The 20,570-nt window shown below is 32.0% G+C and overlaps 1 protein-coding gene across 1 annotated transcript; it reads right to left on the reverse strand.

The window, feature by feature from the left end:
* Nucleotides 1-5,618: 5,618 nt before the first annotated feature.
* Nucleotides 5,619-9,314, reverse strand: LOC115997083 (potassium/sodium hyperpolarization-activated cyclic nucleotide-gated channel 1-like). The gene is made up of 3 exons (XM_031236558.1): nt 8,911-9,314; nt 7,328-7,618; nt 5,619-7,109 (listed from the first exon to the last, which is right to left on the reverse strand). Exons 1-3 carry the CDS (start codon nt 9,064-9,066, stop codon nt 5,940-5,942), a joined length of 1,617 nt encoding a protein of 538 aa, XP_031092418.1. The 5' UTR covers nt 9,067-9,314; the 3' UTR covers nt 5,619-5,939.
* Between the last annotated feature and the right edge of the window lie 11,256 nt (nt 9,315-20,570).

Genomic DNA, 20,570 nt, shown 5'->3' on the forward strand with positions numbered 1-20,570 from the left:
AAGCTCGAAACTCAAAACCTCAACATCTTTTAAGGACTAATCTGTAATTTTTGGCAAGTACAAGGTTGCTCTTGTACTCTGAATCATAAATGAAATTGCTACCCCCACCCCCCCACCCCCTCCTTTTTTTTTTTTTCTTGTAAACCAAAAAAAAAATGCGAGGCTCTCAATAAAAAATAATGTGAAACCTAAGCTATTATTTAACCAAAATCAACAGTTCATGATCAAGAAAAAAATTTTAAAAATACGACGATATTATGGTAATTTTGTGTGTAAGTTTAATTTTTTTGTTGGGCAATAACAACTTTCAAACTTGCACAACTTTTTTTCTTTATGAATAAGACTTGTTGGCTTCCAGGTGCATAAGTTTAAAACGTAAGGTACATGAATTTAACTCTTAAAGTGCGCATTTTTTCCTTATAAATAACAACTTCCAAACTCTAGGTGCATAAATTTAAAGTTATGAATCACTTTCCAGCTGAATGTGCATAAATTTAACTCTAAAGGTGCACAAAAAAAATTTCGTTATGGATAACAATATTTTACCACCCTCACCCTATTGTTAGAAATAAAATTTAAATGAGGTTTCTTATCCATTAAATCAATGCCCGGTAAGCTATATAACAATGGAAATGTGCTCCTTTGTAATGAAAAATACTTGATGTACTCTAAAAACCTTACTTCCAAATTTTACTCACACTTGTGTTTAATTTGATTGGAGGAAGAAAAAAAATGAATGGATAAACATCATGGTCCTCTACTAAATTGAGCAATCAAAGCATACCAAATTATATGGAGTATAAAATGAGAGTACAAATTGTGAGTACATGTAGAATTGTCCCTTTGTAATAACCCACATGAAAGGTAATTATCCCAATAAAAAGATCATGTACAACGAATTTGACCAAAGTGATGTGATACGACAATCACATTCCACTCATTTAGCCATTTTTTAAAGATAATTTTAATTATTCAACAATATAAAAGAGATTCGCCCTTTTTTTCCAAAATAAAAGGTATATAGCATTTGATTCCATTTGACTTGTTGCTAAAAATAGTAGTTTTAATTCTCTTTCCCTACAAATGGATGTTAGTAATAAATTTAATTGAAAGTTTATATTCTTATCAAATTATAGTGGAACCAATTATATGTCGTAATTTACATTAAATTATACAATATTTATGTGTAAAAATCTTGATAGAAGAAGGAAAAACAAAAGTTTGCAGTTGATAGTGCTAATTAAAACAAAGAAATAAGGATATTGAGTTTATGACTAAATATATCTTCAACCTATACTTAGTTAATATGATAAATTTGACAACTACAAAATTTTGAGTTCAATTATGTCCTATTAATCTGTTGATTTACTTTTTTTAATCTTTTATTAATTGATATCACAATTCACAAGACAACTTCATCATCTGGCCATTATATTATCTTGAAAATTGTGGGATGGAGCGAAAAGATCCATTGAGGTTAGTGCAAAGGGTAACACATGACCAAATCAGCAATATGGGTGCACATGAAGGTCGGCAGGTCGCTTTCCAATTTGAATTACTCCCTAATATATACTCCGTATTTTATATGTCTTCTTCCAAATGGAGTGCCATAAACGGCGCCCAATGAAATACACGTAAACCAAGTCAACACTACATCAAAAAATGGAGGGCAATAATTCAAAAGAAAAAAAAAAAGTCACTTATAAACTTATCGTTTAACATTCACTTTCACATTATTAGATAAGTTTCGACAAATTATACTACTTGTATAATTCATACGGAATGTAAATCTTAATCCAAAATAATATTTAGATTATGTGTGTCTATAGTTAACATATTATGTATTTATAAATAAATTAAAAGTACATAATATGTTAACTACATACAGATAATATGTTAATTGAAAATTTTAGAGTCATTTCCATTTCTGGTCCTATTGTTATTAGGGCATTGCCAATTTTAGTCCACTTCATTAATTTTTGTCACCTTGCGGCCAGTCTTATTTAGTCCTTGTCACTTTTAGTCCACCGTTAAAATTTTTGTCAAATAACCGTCCAAAACAGGAGTATTTTGGTCTTTTCATGCTTTGATCATCTCCTTAACCCTTTTCAGTAGTTTTCCTTACACATTTTCATCCAATAAAGAGGTCCGTGAAAGCCATGGCTTTGTAATGTGGCTCACATGGCTTTCGCTGGACCTCTTCATTGGATGAAAATGCGTAAGGAAAACCACTGCAAAGAGTCAAGGATATAACCAAAGCATGAAAAGACAAAAAATACCCCTGTTTAGGACGGCCATTTGATGAAAATTTTAGCGGTGGACTAAAAGCGGTAAGGACTAAATAAGACTGGCCACAATGTGACAAAAATTAATGAAGTGGACTAAAATTGGCAATGCCCCAATAACAATAGGACCAAAAATGAAAATGACTCAAAAACCTAATTAGTCAATTAATTCAAAATAAGTTCATAACTTTTACTTTACTAGCATTATATTATTTGTTGATGTTAGGATCAAGTGACTGCTCTTGCTCACAAAGAATAAGCAACTTTATTTATGTATATACCATCACCATATTTTCAAGAGGTAGAATGTTGGACTAGACTTGATCCTTCATCGATCTCCGCTTAAGAGTTGAAGTTATAAATGTACTCCGTATTTTCTTAATCTACACGGCTAGAAGAAAACTTATGAAGTATGGATTCGATCGATGTAGACCTTTTTGTCATATTGGACTCATCAGTTAAGGTTCATTTGCTTAAGGCTTAAGAATGTTATATGCAGGGGCAAACATCTAAGTATTCGAAAAATATATATATGTTGGGGACAAAGGGAAAGTGCACAAACTGTTGTCTTTAGACTTTAATCCTGAAATCCTGATTTTTGGCAGTCTTGTGGTCTTTAATCTCTTTTTTTTTTTTTTTTTTTTTTTTAAAAAAAATTTTTTTTTTTTTTTTTTTTTTTTTTATCCTCTGTCACTAAACAACAGAATTTGCTTAATTAAAGCTGCTTCTAAAATAAATATAGCCAAACGCCCTTGCCGTCTTCTCATTTGTTTTCTTTCTTTACTAACACAAAATATAATATTTACTATTATCAATGTTATAAAATATTACTAATTTTTATAAGTTTAAACATTAAAAATAGTTATATTTTTATAATAAAAAGTAATTGTCCAAAAAGTTAAAAGATTCACCTTTTATAATTCATAGATTGTATTTATCATTTTAAAAATATTTGTATGAGAACTTATGGAATGTGGGATAACGAGAGTCTCTTCCAACTTAACTATATGTCTTTAAGGTCCTACCAGACAGTGACAGATCTACTGTGGGGTAATGGGGATAGTTACCCCCACTCCCCTACCTATTCCTATATGTATAGTACACGTTTAGATATAAATAAAATATACAAATCTAAGTAAATAAGATGTGAGTTAAAATGGTAAGTTATGTCCTTAACCCAATAAATGTTAAGGGGTCCAAACTTATTTATTTTTCAAACTATCTCTTTTGTTTTCATCTTTTGTCTCACTCGCAAAATTTCTGAATCCGCCTTTGCTACAAACAAGAATATGATTAGTCTCAACGTATGAGGTCCTAACGCACTGAAAAAATCTGATCAATCCAAAAAAAATGTGTATGAGAAAATTAAATCATTTTTTAGGCCAATAAAATAGGCCAGAGTTGTTAAAAATTCTACAACCATTCAAAGTGAGAATATATATTAATTATTAAAATTTTATGAATTCACTCGAAAATGTTATTATAAAAGTTAGTTTACTATTATTATTAGTATGAAAGAATTAACTATAAATAGCATAAAATAAATTTCCAAAAGTAGAGTGGGGGCAAGTGTTCCACTTGCTTTCACTTAGATGTGCCCTTAATGATGATGAGTATTTTATCCTATTTATAAAAATATCAATGATGATAATGGAAGGAATGATGCCAATTCTTGAATTTTGTAAAGGAAAAATAAAAAATGTTTAGACTAGGTTTAGATAATATTACTTTCACATATATTTTGATCTCATTAAATGAAAGAAAAAAAAAATATTAAAATCTTAGATTTTTAGTTCAATCCGTGTGTGTCACATCAACAGAGAGTGAAAAATATATTTTAAAAATAAGTATAATAATGTTTTTCATACAGTGATTTCAATGTTTACGAGTACTTTGTCAAATTTAAAAGGATTTTAATTTGAACACCAAAAGCAATTATGGTACGTTTATTTCACGTTATATACTCAAAAATCTCATATGATACAACAATACATGCCTTTATTTGATTCTCAATAATGTGATATTCTTTAAAAAAAAAAAAAGGATTCTGTAGTTAAATTTTATCACAATCGTGGTATCTAATTCTCCAAATACTATTGTAAAATTCACAAAATGTAAGACTAATAAGGTGATAACTTGACAATAATCTTGTGGTCTAATGACACAAACTGATTTTTTGAATGGAATTGTTCATTAAATTATTCCAAAAGAAAAAGGATTTTTATTCGAGTTTTCCATTTCCCTTATTTCTACATAATTTATTTGATTGTGGAAAATGACCCTTTTTTAGTATTGTGTATATAATATCTGGAGGAGGAAATGACCATTTGGCCTAGTGGATAAGTGCATTTAACCATCCATTAAATACAAATTCCATCAAACTCAACACGCAATTTGAAAATCTCCATGACAGACACATGCATGATGCAACGTTGCTTTCTTACTATGAATTGAAATTTCAAACGCATTATAGCAATACCTTATTTACTAAGTTGCTTAATAAGAGTCACTGATTTTTATGAGATTTTTAAATAGTCTGTTTGAAAGTTGAGGATTAAAGTGGTAAAATCATATTTAAAGGACCAAATCGAGTATTAATTCCTTATGTTAGTGTCAAATCCTATACCCTACATCATTGATTTCTATTCAAGTATGAATTCCGTCACTTAGGCCGCTATTTTTCTCTTTGACACTTTGGGTCTTAGCGTATCAGTCCGATATATTTTATAGAGTTATATTTATCGTAAAATAAGATTTACAATTATATTAAATACAATATGCTTTAGTTAAGATTAAGATTACTTGACTTTGAAAATTAGCCATTCTTGAGATTTGACATAATATGCCACCCATTAATTATACGGCGGATAGGGGTTGTTGGCCTACTCTTTCAGCTTTCAGGAAAACCAAACACGCGCAAACATGACGCACCTTTTCAGGACTTCTGATATTTTCTGTAAATTACATTCCATATTTACTTGTGGATGGATTTCAGGTATTCAACAAGTACGCGTTTGGTTGAACCAGTTTTATGCTTTTCTTCTTTCTTCTGAAAATTTTGTTAGGTAGATGATTTTGGTATATGATCGTAATTTACCCGACCACTATCTCATCGGCCTGAGAAAGAAGAAATTTTGCCTTTATGAACAAAATAAATCAGCCTAGACTGTCTATAGTTGATAAGCGCAACCACTATTAATGACATATTCAACAGGTGCTTATATAGGCATAATTTATCCGAATTTAATCCCATGTTTTATACTGATAATTTTGTTTGAAACGAAACCAGGATTCATAGTTTAGTACTCCGAATCATAATTTGGTCACTGCGACAAAAGAAAGGTCAAATGCAATAGATATCCAACAAGGTTTCTGCATTGCAGAAAAATACAGCAGTTAAGATTACAACCATGTAAACAACTATGTAAGAAAGCTGGGAAAGAGATGACAGACAAAATAATACTGTGCATCTCTTGATCAAATATATACCGAATTCCAATCACATTCATATAGAATTTAATTTAGTGCGATGTATAGTAAACCCACATCGTGCATAGATAGATCACGACGATGATGGGCTAAGACGATTAAGTGCCTCAATCTCTGCGGGAAACCAATCCAGACAACTAGATAGGTTCAGATGGTTACTCACCTTTACCATCCTTTCTGAGAGCCTCCGGAGGAATGTCCATTTAGTCGATCAAGCACGGCGTTGAAATCAACAGGCTGACCGCTCTCCTCCATCCTCTGGATCACGTTAAGAATGTGATCCACCCTGTAACCCATGCTTGCCAGTTTCTCGACCAGCTCGTTGTAGGGAGGGTTGCGCATGACTTGTGGTGGACGAACCATTACATTAGCGTTGGCAGGCTGTGGTGGATTTGGAAGAGAGAAGCTGGATGGAGGATAAGCGCCTTGGGGGAAGAGAGGTTGTTGGGGTGGATGACCCCTTGCTCCTTCACTTTCATACATTACATAAGCATTTCCCGGTGCAAGCGATGGGTGTGGTCCACTGACTCCGTAGCCATCCCCGGGGGCACCAAATGCAGGCTTGAGATGCTGAGTGGGTGCCTGCGGCTGAATTGGCCTGCTGGCAACACCACTGCCATATGGCATTCCCTCAGGGCGGCTAGCAACCGTTTGAGGAATTCCAGAGAAAGGCACTTGCATTGGCATGTTATTTGGAACCATCTCGGGAGTAGGATTTGGTTGACTGGGCAGATAAGGGGGATAAACAGCGGATGATGATGGTCTAGCCTGTGGTTGCATAGACGGTTGTTGTGGCTGTGGTTGTTGGGTCTGCTGAGGTAACTGCGGCACCCACTGCTGCTGATATGGAAATCCCGATTGAACCTGCGTAGTCTGGTTTAGTTGAGTTTGCGCAGGCTGTGGTGGCAGCCTAGCAACTTCTTGCATTTGGGGAGTCCGGTACTGAGAGTCAGACGGCATGTATTGACCTTGAGACAGTTGAGTTGGAGCCAACGACATCTGGGTTGGTGGCAGATAGTATCCCTGTGATTGTGTCATAACTTGGGATGAAATTGGCGGGACGGATGGCTGTTGTGGCTGCTCCATCGGTCTGGTAGTATGTGGAGTTTGTGGTGCTACTTGGTGCGGCAATGCAAGTGCCAGTTGCTGCCCGTGCAATTCAGAAGGGCTATCACTCCTTTTGGTATCAGAAACAGGTTGAGACGTTCTCTCCTCATTCTGCTGAGAATTGTTAGCCGAACCTGATTCTTTTTGTGCAAGCTGAAGCTTCGCCAGTTCCTTCTGAGCATCAGCAAGTTCTTGCTTATCTCTCAGGATTTGTACAGACCTGTGGACCTTGGAAGGAGGAAAAAAACAAGCCAATCAATGTTTAAGTTTGACACGGTTTTCTCTTTTTGTTTTTCTAATTATGTGAAAAGCGGGGAGGGTTGCTAACTATTACTCTATCATTTTATGATAAGCCAATCAATGTTATATGTTGTTATCTCCAACATACACTAAGAGGTAAGACTACGATATTAAATATTCATATGCATATAGGATTAAAAACTCACCTCCTGGAGATGTTTCTCAAGAGATTTGAGTTTGGAATCTGTTTCTCCATGATCATGAACCAAATCAGAACGCATTTCTCCAATGGATTTATCAAGATTGTAACAATATAATTCCAACTGAGATAGGCGTGAACTAAGCCCCTCAAGGAAACGCATGAGGTTGTCCGAATACTTCTTCATACTCTTCTCAACAGCATCAATAACATCTTGATTAAATGAAGAATCTTCGGGGGGGATATAAGCTGGAGTAGGCATCATAGATGATCTCGTCATTCTGCTTTTATGGAACTCCTGCTCAATACAAAGTTTGGAACTCAGATTAAATTTGATCCCTCAAATTCCTACATCTTTAACCCCTCAATCCCACAAATACCTCAAGAGGGCAGTCAATTTGTCAAATGCAAAAGCGAAATCAATGTTACATATCCAATCTCTTTAGAGTTTATCACTTGTAACACTCATCATGAAACTTTCTATGACAGAATACACTCAACATTGGATGATATTGGCAATTTGGCATCATTTTACAGGTAAATAGCACAATTATAAAGCTTAGTATTATAAACAAGATGTCATAACATAATCACTTCATGATAATTTCTAGTAGAATTAAAATATTCAGTATGGTGCAGAGTATAAACTAGATAACTTATCTGAATAAGTATCTGAAAGCACATATTGATCATAGAATGACTTCTGGAATTTCAAAAACTTGTCTTTACAAAATAGGCTCATAGTCATAGTTTATATTATGACATGTTTAGAAAAAATATGGACAGAATCTCAAGCATCCGGTAAGGCATCATGGTTAGTGGGGTTCTAATTGAACCTTTGCTAGAAAAGAAAACCAAGAAAACACAACAGACCAGTAGACGGAATAATACTCCTTAGCCAGAATTCTATGTGGATAATGCCCACATTTTATTCTACGCCGTTAGTGAATACATAACAGACTCTGTACATAATATGAACCACGGCCTTTCGCCTAGGTCACACCACACCCCAGCATTTTCCTCCCACAAAATGCAGTTGCAGCTCCCTTCACACTGCAAAATCTTCTTAACCCGGTCCTTTAACTCAGTGCATCCCTAGTTTTTATTGACAACAGCTGATGTTCCTCTGTCTTCCTGAAATAGAACTATCCAAGTATCCAACTATCCAACATAGAGAAACTCAAACATATTATACTAGGTCTTACTTCTCACCCTTTTTTGCTGCCTTGCTTTCACAAAACTACATTAGGATATGCATATTGATGAACCTCCGGCTAAAAAAAAAAAAAAAACATTCTTTTGGTGTTTCCTGCTCTAAACTATACACTCTATGTCATTTCCTAGCGATTTTCCTCTCCATCTCCTTGATTGCGAGGAGCCAAAGCATATAACCAAACAACTAACATCTTCATACAATCCCAAAACTAAAAATATGAAACATAAAGCACACAAATGCAGCAATTTTCAGCAAAATCCAGCAGGAAATTCCCAAACTTCACCCACTAATCCCACAGCCCTAGCATAAAAATAGCATAAAAACAACAAAATCTCCCAAAAAACAAAAAAAAAAATAAAAAATAGAGAGATTACCTTGGCGGAATTGGAACCAACGGCGGGATCAGAGTGGCTCCGGGCAGACTTCTCCTGATTGCCGTAGTCTTCGTAGGAGCAAAGGATATCATCGGAGGCGAAATCAAACACCCTAGAGGCAGAATTATTGGGCAGGCCAGACGATCCAGATGCCATTTCGAATCAAGAAGCTACAAATTTCTGAGAGATTGCGGGCGAGCGTCTTTGTAGAGAGATCAATTGGAATTTTCGCCAGCGGAGGAGAAGTATTTGTAGTTTGCTTAGCTTCGACTGCAAAGCGTAGAAGAAGGATTCATTGTACGTTGTTGATTACTGTACACATGTATAAATAAATGTATACATATACGTATACGTGCGTATTTTTCATTTGTTTATAAATTTTAGTATTATTTTATAGCGAGAATCATGGATGTGTGAGAGAGATTTGTATTAACTATTAAGAAAGACAATGAAAGATGAGCCTTCAGGATAGACCTCTCACCGACCATAATCATCCTTTTCCTCACTCCTATATAAAAAAAAGTTGTTTGAAAACTTTTATAATGTCTCAAAAAGATATGGTGTATATTTTAATATGTTGTATGATTAATCATTTTTTTTATATATATATAGGTTGGGATCAGAGTCAATGACTTTGTGGTCAAATGAAGATATCAATTATGATTATATATATATGTTCGATTATATCATTTTTACGATATATGTTTGATCCTATCATTTTCTCTATGAAGATTATTTTTATTGTGCTTTTTGCATGTACAATACATGTATATGATTTTGTATATGTCTAGTTGTTATTTGTATATGTATAAGTTATTAAGTTTAATTTTCCGACCATATATTAAAAATAAGAAAAAGAGTAATGTAGGTAGAATGATAATTATTTATAAGAATGTAATCATCATTTCTTAACATATATGAATGATGTATTTTCTTACCTAACATTTCATGTTAAGTTATATTTTAATATAAACTTTGTTTATTTGCATCTAATTGGATTGTTTGGTACACGAATTAATTTAAGTTTTTTTCACAAATATAATATTTGTAAAAATTTTGTCCTTAGTTTTAAGAATCAATCAGCTTTGATATTTGACTATTATGAGGTGTCTCTTTTAGTCTTTTTCGTTAGTATTTTGTTATGATAGTCTTTGCCAATGAAATTAAATTTATAATTTTTCCTTACCATCCTATTAAGAAAAAGTTACTTCCTATTGTATTATATATAACAATAAAGTTGATCATTTTATAATCCCTACTTCTCAATTTTGACATCAAAGTAAGAAAGCTTATATTCGTTAACATGATATGATTGATTCATAGAAGAAGATGAGCTACACAAGGATACTAAAACTAGAGTCCTGCATTTGTTTTAAGGGATTTCAATGGATCCTTCATGGCTGCTAGACAATTATCATGGCATGGAGTTTTTAAGCCAGGAGAAGAGGAAGCAATTGGTGTTGGGGAGGCATTAAAGTGGCTGAAGAAACTCAATATGGATGGTGTACAGGTTGAAACATATTGCATGAATTGAAGGTTGTGAACGACATTTAAAACTAGTCCTTGATGTCATCTTTTGATATCATTACTAATGATATTAGAGAAATGGTTAGAGCTTTTTAAAATCTTTTACTTTTTGTTTGTTAAACGATCTGCGAACATTGATCGCCTAATTGTTAGCTCGAGATTCGGGAGGTATTGTCCAAGTTTAATTGTATGAACTCTTTCTTAATTCTTTTTTCTTCTTTTGTTCATGTTTAGGAGCTTGACTTAATTTACTCTAATATAAACACTAAAGTCCTAACAATGAATACGCAGTGAAGTTATACTCATGGAAAATAAATCTGAAACTTTGACTTGGACTTTCATATTTCCTTCTTCACCCCCACCCACCCACCCACTCAAATTGTTGAGGTTAAAATGCATACATTGTTGTTCAAGATAGAAAAGCAAGAACTTTCCCATACTTTTCTTCTGGTAGTGATGCCTTCACCCCATACAATAAAATGATTCTCTTTTTACAATTCAACTATCATATTAACCAACTCAAAATAAGTTTATTTAAATCCTACTATAAATTTTGAGTATTAATATGCAAGTATTTGGAGATATGTAGACAAGTTGATACACATATTATAATTTATCTCATCTATCGACCGATCTTTAGGATATAAGTGTTTTTTTTTTTTTTTTTGAAAGCTCTTTAGGATATAAGTTGTGAGTTCAAATTTAAGAAATGATTATCTTTATGAAGTTAACAAGCAGCCCTTTTGACTTTCTGTTTCAACCCATTCATTATCTGCCTCATAAATTATACAGTATTCTAAACAGATCTGCAGAACTGAATTCATCAATATAAAATACCAATTTGCAATATTGAATGTAATAGTACAAGTACTAAAGAATATTACTATGGTACTTACCTTCAAACTTTTTATTATAACTAGCGGTGGCACGCGCTATAATGCCCAACAAAGATCGAATAAATACAATGATATTAAAAAATGTGTTAAAATTTAAATTCTTTGGTATTTATTTTGTAATTTTTTTTGTTTAAATTTGAATTTAATTAAGAGGTCAAGAGTGTTATTTCAATAGTTATGTACGATATAAATATAAGGAGCTAGTTTATTTTTGTCAAACGGAGATTCATACATACAAGTTTATTGATAATAAATAGAGTTGTAGCATTTATATATACAAGTTTATTAAAATTGTAGTTCATTCTCCTACATCATTGTTAGTGTCCTACTTTGGGTTTTTTTTCCGTACAGTTTCTAAAACAAACATAGAAACTTGTGTTTTTAGTTGTTCATATCTCATATTCAAATAAATGTACTAACATGTAATGCTTTTATTTCTTTAAATAAAGTTAGTTGTGTTGCACGAAAGAAAACATAAACAATTTGAAATGAAGACTTATACATGCATTTAAATTCTTGTCCATCTCAATAAAAAAAAAGTTGTGTCAAATTGCATCAATGTATAATAAAAAATATAAAAGTACGAATCGAACATGTACAAAATGATCTCCAAATGATTCGTTTCATTCATCTTCGATAAATTCCTAAATCACGTGAAAAAGCATTTAACATAGTTTGAGTTTTTGCTTGTAAACAAATTTGCATATTAAACAAACTAAACAGAAGTAGTGCTAATAGTCTACCTCGTCTAACAAGTTAATGTCTCCTTCTGGCTCAAGATACCAATTGTTTTGTTTTTTTTTATAACATCAGGACAGTAAAGGCTGACTAATGTTTGATTATTTATTATCTTTGTTACGAAGAAGGGAGCGTATCTGTTTTCCAATTGTTCCCTTTTCACCTCAACCATAAATAACATGCCAAGTCCAACCAATGATTGTATTTCTTTTGGCAGTTGAGGGGNACTGCAACAATTTTTCCACCAATCCAAAATTCACCAGCCTTACAATTATAAACAAAGTTTTATCAAATTTATATTCATGCTAACACATTAAAAAATATGTTCTAGAGTGCGCTATTTGTATGTAAATATCACGAGATTATGATAAAGTGGTCCTATTTTTCAACCCAATGCAACTTACTTTTCCTTTTTCGTAGATATCTTTAATTGAGACAATATGCATGAGAGCATTGCTTAAGTCCTGTAGTGTCTTTTCATTAGTTGAAGTCATACTTGTGCTTTGAGGCTCTGTAAGCAGGGAAAATAGAAACAAAATTGTTTAAGGCATTTAATTATAAATAACTTCTATTTGTTTGACAATAAAATATGTAGTAACATAATCATTTGCTCAATTGTGTTGATACTACATAATAATGGTCGAGTTTGTGTTACTAAAAGATATTTAAATAAGAAGAAGTAACTCACGTAGGATTGTCAGGTTATAAGAATGAAATTTTATGTTAAAGATAGCTCACCGCTTAATGGATACGTAAAAGTGGGGAAATTCGCAGCATCTAATTCTCTGACAAGTGTTCTCAAAGACAAGTTTAACATGTACTTGTGATTGGTTGTCTTGTGTTTGTGCACATTAGTCGTCACCACAAATTTTTTTATGCGATAAACTCGGCCTTCTTTAAATTTTTTCGCATACTTTCGAACACAGTCATTCAGAATATGGATGTTAATAAAGGTGCCCTGTTGTGTAAATGCAGTTAACACCTTTAACAGAATCTATATGCAATAAGAAAGAGTTTAATAAAACACAATGTTACAAGTGAATTATCTCTTCATCGTGGAAGATGTATTGTAAAGAATCAGGTTCAGAGTAATTTGTGTCGACGAGGTACAACATTTGTATGAACTTGACGTGTATCGATTCCGTTGTGTTCGTTGGAGAAATATAACGTAAGAGAATGTTCATAGAAGCCATGAGTGCTAGAAACAATTACAAGTATACGATACTATGTGAATGCTTTTACCCTAAAAATTTAGAACGCAGAAGTTATAGTAACTATAATGAAGTCTATATATACAGTTTGAAAGTTTGTAAATTTGCCAGTTATAATTAATGATTAGTAAGAATAAAAGAATAAAAAGTAATATAATGATGTATTTTATACTTACAGTTTAGGAAGTCGTTTAGAGTTAACAAGTATCAGAATTGGTTGAATTGGTAGTAATGCTCAACTGGTGTTGCTTACAGTTTTGGTGGAGGTGGACAAGGCCAGCTGAAAAAACCAAAGAAAATGGAGAGTTATGAGATTTTGCTTTATAATCAACTCATAACATTTAATTGTAAAACAACTTACATTATAAAGCATGAAAACATCAACAAAACCAGATGGTGCAGAGATAAGAGAAAATCAAGTATCGTAGTCCATTTTGTTTCCTTAACCAGGTAACAGGGTTGGACGCCTTTCCACAAAAAATCCTTAACCAGGTAACAGGGTTGGACGCCTTTCCACAAAAAAACAATAAACAGGTAACAGGGTTGGACGCCTTTCCACAAAAAAACAATAAACTTTTATTTTTTTTTTCAGCAAAGGACAAGGTTGAGCATCAATCACGAAACAGGAAAGCAACCAATTTTTTTTTTTTTTTTTTGTCTTAAGCACTACAAAAAAAATATACTCAGCCACTCATGTTTTTTTTATTCAGTAGTTACAAAAAGACACTCAACCACTCTTGTTTAAGGGGATAATGGAGTTAGTGGATTTTAACTATTTTTTTTTTTTTTTTTTGTCTTAAGCACTACAAAAAAAATATACTCAGCCACTCATGTTTTTTTTATTCAGTAGTTACAAAAAGACACTCAACCACTCTTGTTTAAGGTGATAATGGAGTTAGTGGATTTTAACTATTTTTTTTTTTTTTTCATATTTTCAATAATTACTAATGATAGGTAATGTGGTAATTGGATCCCTAATTTAAGTGATAATATAGTTAGTGGAAGTAATAATTTTAAGTGATAACGATGACAAATATTTATCAATCATTTATTGTCATTCAATGATGCAAATATATGAGTACAATAGACATTTATAAACATAAACAATTTTTAGCTATTACCTTGAGTGGGTATCTTATGGTAATAAATCATTTATGTGTCTAAACTTTAATTTATATGTCTTTGTCAAGATAAACATATGGAGTAAATGATTATTTAGCATTATGGTATATTATATTCCGTGTATTACAAAGTTAAATATTTGCCATATCTAAAAAGTGTTACAAGTTTAATAAAGTGATACATCTAAGAACAAAGACAAAACAACAAACAATGTGAGTTACACTTAAGAAGATTTTAATGCCAATCGAATCATTAATTTATATAAAAGTTTAGCAGTTTAATTAAACATCATGTGAGACTATTGAAGACTTTTGATTATTTCGAGGGAAATTGGTGTGCCAATCAAGAAAATTTAATGTGCAGAAGTTGTATAAAACAGTAGATTTTTTTGAAAACAGTGGTGCAAATTGTCAACGTAGCTGTCCTTTCGAACAATAGATGTCATTTTACCATATACAGTAGCCGTCGGTTGATGAGGATGCTCCATTTGGGGTATATTTTCTTTAGTTTATTAAATTGTTGTTCACATCTTTTTTATATTTTCAACATTTTTATTATAAGTTCTCTTCTTAGTTTTATCTTTTTGTTTATGATTTTTCATAATGGCAAGTCATTCTACTTCCTCTCTTCCTCACAAAAATGACTCAACCGATGATCATTCATTTTGGAATGATTTTCAAATATCACCATTGAGGACTAATGTATCTCAAATGAGTATGGATTTAGCCTATGTTCAAGATATAGTGGATTTACAATTAGAGTTCAACGAAGTTGTTGGTAAGTGTTACACTTTTTCATAAACTTTACTTCTTATGATATATATTGTTTTAATGGGTAACTTCTTATTAAGGTGATCTAGCTACGAACGTTGTTGCTAAAAATCAGAATAATATTGCATTTATGGAGGAGAATAATGCCACTTCTGGGATAGCTGTAGGAAGTATTAGTAATGATGTCTTACTTGGGAAAAATAGGATTAAAAATTCCTTTCGTAATCCCAACACAATAACTAAAGAAGAGATGCTTCAGTATTTACATCTGCAACAAGCTGACGCTGCAAAGAAATTATTGATTAGCTCATCTACTTTAAGGAGGGTATGTAGGAAATCAGGAATTTCCGAATGGCCTAACCGGAAATTCTTGACTTTGGAAAGGATGGTAAAAAATATCCAGGTATTTGCAGTTTATTTATCAACTTAGTAATTGATATTTTTGAATGAGAGATAACAATTTCCTTTTTGTAGGAATTTGGGAATATTCAGGATGAAGCAGAGGTTGAAAGGATAAAGAGTGATTTGGAAAATAAGAAGAAAATGTTGTTTGATAATCCAACAATGAAATTGGATAAGGCAACTAATAAACTTAGAGTTACTATTAATAGTAAAATTTCGTATAGGAAAAAATGCAATAAATGTAAACGTTCTTCTTCTTATTACCTTCCTGTAACCCAACCTGAGAGTTCATTACATGTTCCTCAATTTTTTGATAATCTAGAATTAAATCCTCAGCAAATAGATGAGGTACTTGATTTTTTGCATAACGATGAATAAAAATATAGTCTGAATCAATATTCCATACTTTTATCGTTTGGTTCTATCAAGTACATAACCCTTAAAATTATGCATCAGTTTATATATTTTGGCTTATACTTTATTTCTTTCACATAGTATTTAGCAAATTGGACATAATTATATATTTATCCCATAATTTTGATAAACATATCGAAAATGAGTTTAGTGGGAAAATCTAACATTTAGGACCTATAGCACATATTTATTATCTGAAAAATACTTTACCGATGATTCACATAATTATAGAGCAAACTGTGACACAAAAATAATTATCACATAACAATTATCATGTAAAGTATGAAATTGTAATTTCTAAAATACTCATTGCAATATTTCATATTTTAAATGATGTTATAATTGAATCATAAATCTGTGATTTCAAACATGAGTACAACAATGAATGTAAACTTCTGCTATTTGCTACAACTATTTTAGATTCAAATAAATGGACAAATAGCTAATATAATGTAAAAAAAAATACATTGTTGCATTCATTAAAACATAAACAATTTCAAATGAAGACTTATACATGCATATAAATTCTTGTCAATCTTAATCTAAAAAAAAGTTATGCAAAACTCAAAATTTTTCATAATAGTTCTATTCCACCAAAAAAAACTGAAAAAACAAAAAAAATTTATAAAAGTTTTGTGAACTGTTCTTTTGACTTTTGTTGTTGCATGTGAATCCTCGGGATACGCGTATAATTTGAAATTGCCAGTTGTTATGCTCCATTCCTTCCTTATTAAATAAAGCAAATGACTGCCTCCAACCTTGCATTTTCTAAACTATCGATTGTATTATCCTATGTTCCTTCTTCGTTGTTAAAGTAATATACCTGCAGAATGGCACATTATGCCTTTTCTTCATCTTCTTCTAATCAGGTTGAATGCCCTTGTAGTGATTACTCAGAGCATTATATCTGGGATTACCAGTATGAGGCACTTCCATTGATGCCTACAAATAAAACTATTGGCTTTGCAAAACAATTCTCAGAGATTGGTAAAGGTAAAACGTGTAATTACTTATACCCTTATACATTTAATGTATTAACACATTTTTTTTATACAGAGTTTGATGACTTATGGGATTTCAAACCTAAAGCAGAACGATTGAATTTGATTGCTGGTAAAGGATTTTACTTTCTTAAAATGAACAATAATAACATCTTTATCTGTAGTTGTATTCATAATATATACAATAATAACATCTTTATCTGTAGTTGTATTCATAATATATATATATATAACATCTTTATCTGTAGTTGTATTCATAATATATATATATTTGTTGCAGATGTTGCAACTACTGAAGTTGTAAATGTCGAAGAAATTTCAACCGTAGTTATAGGGAATGATAGCAGACCATCCAAACGACTTTGGAATTTCGAAATGGTTTCTAAATACTTCCATATGCCTATGAATCAAGCGGTGAAAGAGTTAAAGATTAAGGAAGCTTCTTTGAAGAAGATATGTAAGAAGGTTGGAATTAATCAATGGCCATATAAGAAGTTGCGTACCTTGGAGCGATTAGCAAAAAATGTCCAAGGGAATACTGATCATAGAGAAATTATAAATGAGCTAGAAAATCAAAGGGAGCAAATGTTAAAGGATCCTAATCTTCAATCAGGCATAGAAAGAAATAAACTTGAAGTTTCATACTTTAAGAAGAGAAAGTATCGAAATTTGACGGAACTTTCTTACTATGCTCCTCTTGCGAGCTCATGTTATGTTTCTAGTAATCCTCTCCCAAAAACTAAGAATGAAGATACAATGTAGCTTTCCTGCACTTAATATTATTTTAATAATGAAAATATTTCCTGTTTTATAGTGCAAACTCTTGAAAATTCAATAACAAGTAATTCAAATGTAAAAAAAAATAACCATCAAAGGTGAGGTAAGAATGAAATTAGGTGAGGAATAATATCCATTATCGGAGTGATATAGATATGTTAAAAACTTGAGAAATAGAGCAAACTCTTGAAAATTCAATAACAAGTAATTCAAATGTAAAAAAAAATAACCATAAAAGGTGAGGTAAGAATGAAATTAGGTGAGGAATAATATCCATTATCAGAGTGATATAGATATGTTAAAAACTTGAGAAATAGAGAATTCATATTAACCACCAAGGGTGGTGTATAAACCATCCACTAAGAAATGGAAGGAGATAACCTTAGCTATAGATGCGGTATGTACGTAAAGTATATGTTTACCTTCTTCCTTATGAACTACAGTTTTAAGTATTTGAAAAAATTGAAGTAAATTATAATCATAACATCTCTTTATTTCCTATATTTGGCTGAAAACCAAACAAATGATCTATCAACCAAATGCTTTTAGAATTCCAGGTTAGTTTTGAACTTCGTGTGTAAAAGTTCTATTTTTTTTGGATAAATTTAGTATGATTAGTGACATCTTACAAAGAACTATTGCGCTTGTCACAACTCACAACCTCACATAAGCACCTCAATGTTGGGCGTTGCGCGTAATGCAAGGACCAACATAAATTTATGTGTAAATTGAATATTAAATGTTTATTTAAACTTATTATGACAATAAAATATTGTAAGTCCTTATGTCACTTTTGATGAATATGGTGCATGTGATTGGTAAATTGAGAACATATTTTATTTTTGTTTAGTGGATATGATAAATCTAAAACCGCAAGTTCGGGAGCAAACCACTTTGTTCGTTGGAGCTAGGGTTTACTTTAAAAATGACAATTGGGTATTAAGATAAGATAGATATGCATTAAAAAAAATTTTCATACATTTATATAGACATATTTGCATTATTATACATTCATACATGCATTTGGGCAATATATTTTGCATGGTATTTTTTACAAAATTGATAATATTAAAATTTCTTAGAGAATTGATATTATAAAAAAAATGTTATTGGAAGCCATCAAGCAAAAGCTGAAACGATTCATTTTCTTCCATCGCTCGTGAAGGTGGATCCACAGTTAAAGGAAGAATATGATCAACCACAAATTAAGGAGCAGGAAGGGTACAAGGAGAAATAAAACTCATCATTTCTCTGTGCCTTTTCTTTCTGGTACATGCATCTCTAAGCTTTATTTCGGCTGGATGCAATTTCAAATGTGGATTTGTTAGCATCATTTCTCTTCTATCTTTTATTTCTTTGAGTACTTCTCTCAGTTTAGGGTCATCTTCAATGCTACCCAATTCCTGTATAACGGTTGATTAATACTGATCGAATGATGTTAAAGTGTAATAACAAAAATTACCTTAACATTTTAATGATGTTAAAGTGTAATAACAAAAATTACCTTAACATTTTCGGATAATTTCTGTAAGCTAACAAAAATTACCTTAACATTTTCGGATAATTTCTGTAAGCTGACTAATTGTCGATGAGGCCATCTGAAGATTCCTAATTCCTCACACCTTCTTTTCAAGGGCCATCTGAAGATTCCTAATTCCTCACACCTTCTTTTCAAGATTCATCTGAAGATTCCTAATTCCTCACACCTTCTTTTCAAGATTCTGTACTCAATTCCTAATTCCTCACACCTTCTTTTCAAGATTCTGTACTCATCTCTTAGTTCCTTAGCGGCTTTATAAATGGGCATATGGAAATAAGTAGAAAACATTGCCTTGCTTATTGTTGAAGGATCACGAAAAGTTTTTTTCATCCTCTTGGACTGTCTACGCACTATTTGCTCTATCATGCTCTCCTTTGTACCAGTACTTGTGTCCTGGTTAACAGCTACGGCGTTCGAAGTCGGGGTGATATCCCATTCTATAGGTATAACACTTGCAGAGGGAAGAAGAACCTCATCCATACCTAGTGGATTCAAGGCTGCAACATTGACAATAAGAAATATATATTAAATCATCACATGTGAATGTACAAAATTAAAGTAGGTCGCTTACCGGTGGCCTCGATTAGACTTTCCAGATTATGTTCAAAGTTCCAAAATGGATCAAAGTCCATGTTTAGCAAGGGTTCATCATTATTTTTTGCACTGAAATAAGTCAATGGGAATTGTTCACATTGTGCATCCCAAAACGGATATTCTGAAGCATCTGAGGAAGGGTAGACAAGTTGATTAGTGAATGCAGAGGAGGAGGAAACATGATTTGCCATCTTTGGATAGAAGAAAGTAAAAGATAACTCTTAAAAGTGAAGAAAATATGCAAGTAATTATTTATTCAGAAGTAAAAGAAGAGGATAGCTGCTTGATTGGTTTAACGAAAATGGAGCTCTCTAGATTTAAAACGTCAAACACACATTCCAATGATATAAGATACTCCGTATCAAATTTTGGAAAAAGAAAATAGTGCATGGTTGAGAGTCATTGATGTTATTCGTTTTATCAAAAGGTAACAGCATATTGGCCGACAGCACAAAAATTGTCAAAAGTGAAATAGTAAAAAGGTAAAAAGTGAGATCGTTTGAAAAATTTTCAGCATAAATTCATTGAAATGCCCAAAAGTTTTAAACAGTTTTTTAATTCAATATTTTCCTTTGACAAAAAAATTTGCTCTTGGAAAAAAAAACTTAACAAGTATTAACCACTTTTTAAATTGTTGTCGAACGTCGCAATAAATTCATGCTTTTGTT

Source organism: Ipomoea triloba, chromosome 11 (genome assembly GCF_003576645.1).
Source record: "Ipomoea triloba cultivar NCNSP0323 chromosome 11, ASM357664v1".
NCBI lineage: Eukaryota > Viridiplantae > Streptophyta > Magnoliopsida > Solanales > Convolvulaceae > Ipomoea > Ipomoea triloba.

What these genes read in the sequence shown, in the direction of transcription:
- LOC115997083 (XM_031236558.1), bottom strand. Translation starts at nt 9,066, where the DNA reads ATGGCATCTGGATCGTCTGGCCTGCCCAATAATTCTGCCTCTAGGGTG. An exon ending in TTGGTTCCAATTCCGCCAAG is followed by an intron (nt 7,619 to 8,910) that starts GTAATCTCTCTA and finishes TGTATTGAGCAG; the next exon opens with GAGTTCCATAAAAGCAGAAT. An exon ending in TTGAGAAACATCTCCAGGAG is followed by an intron (nt 7,110 to 7,327) that starts GTGAGTTTTTAA and finishes CCTCCTTCCAAG; the next exon opens with GTCCACAGGTCTGTACAAAT.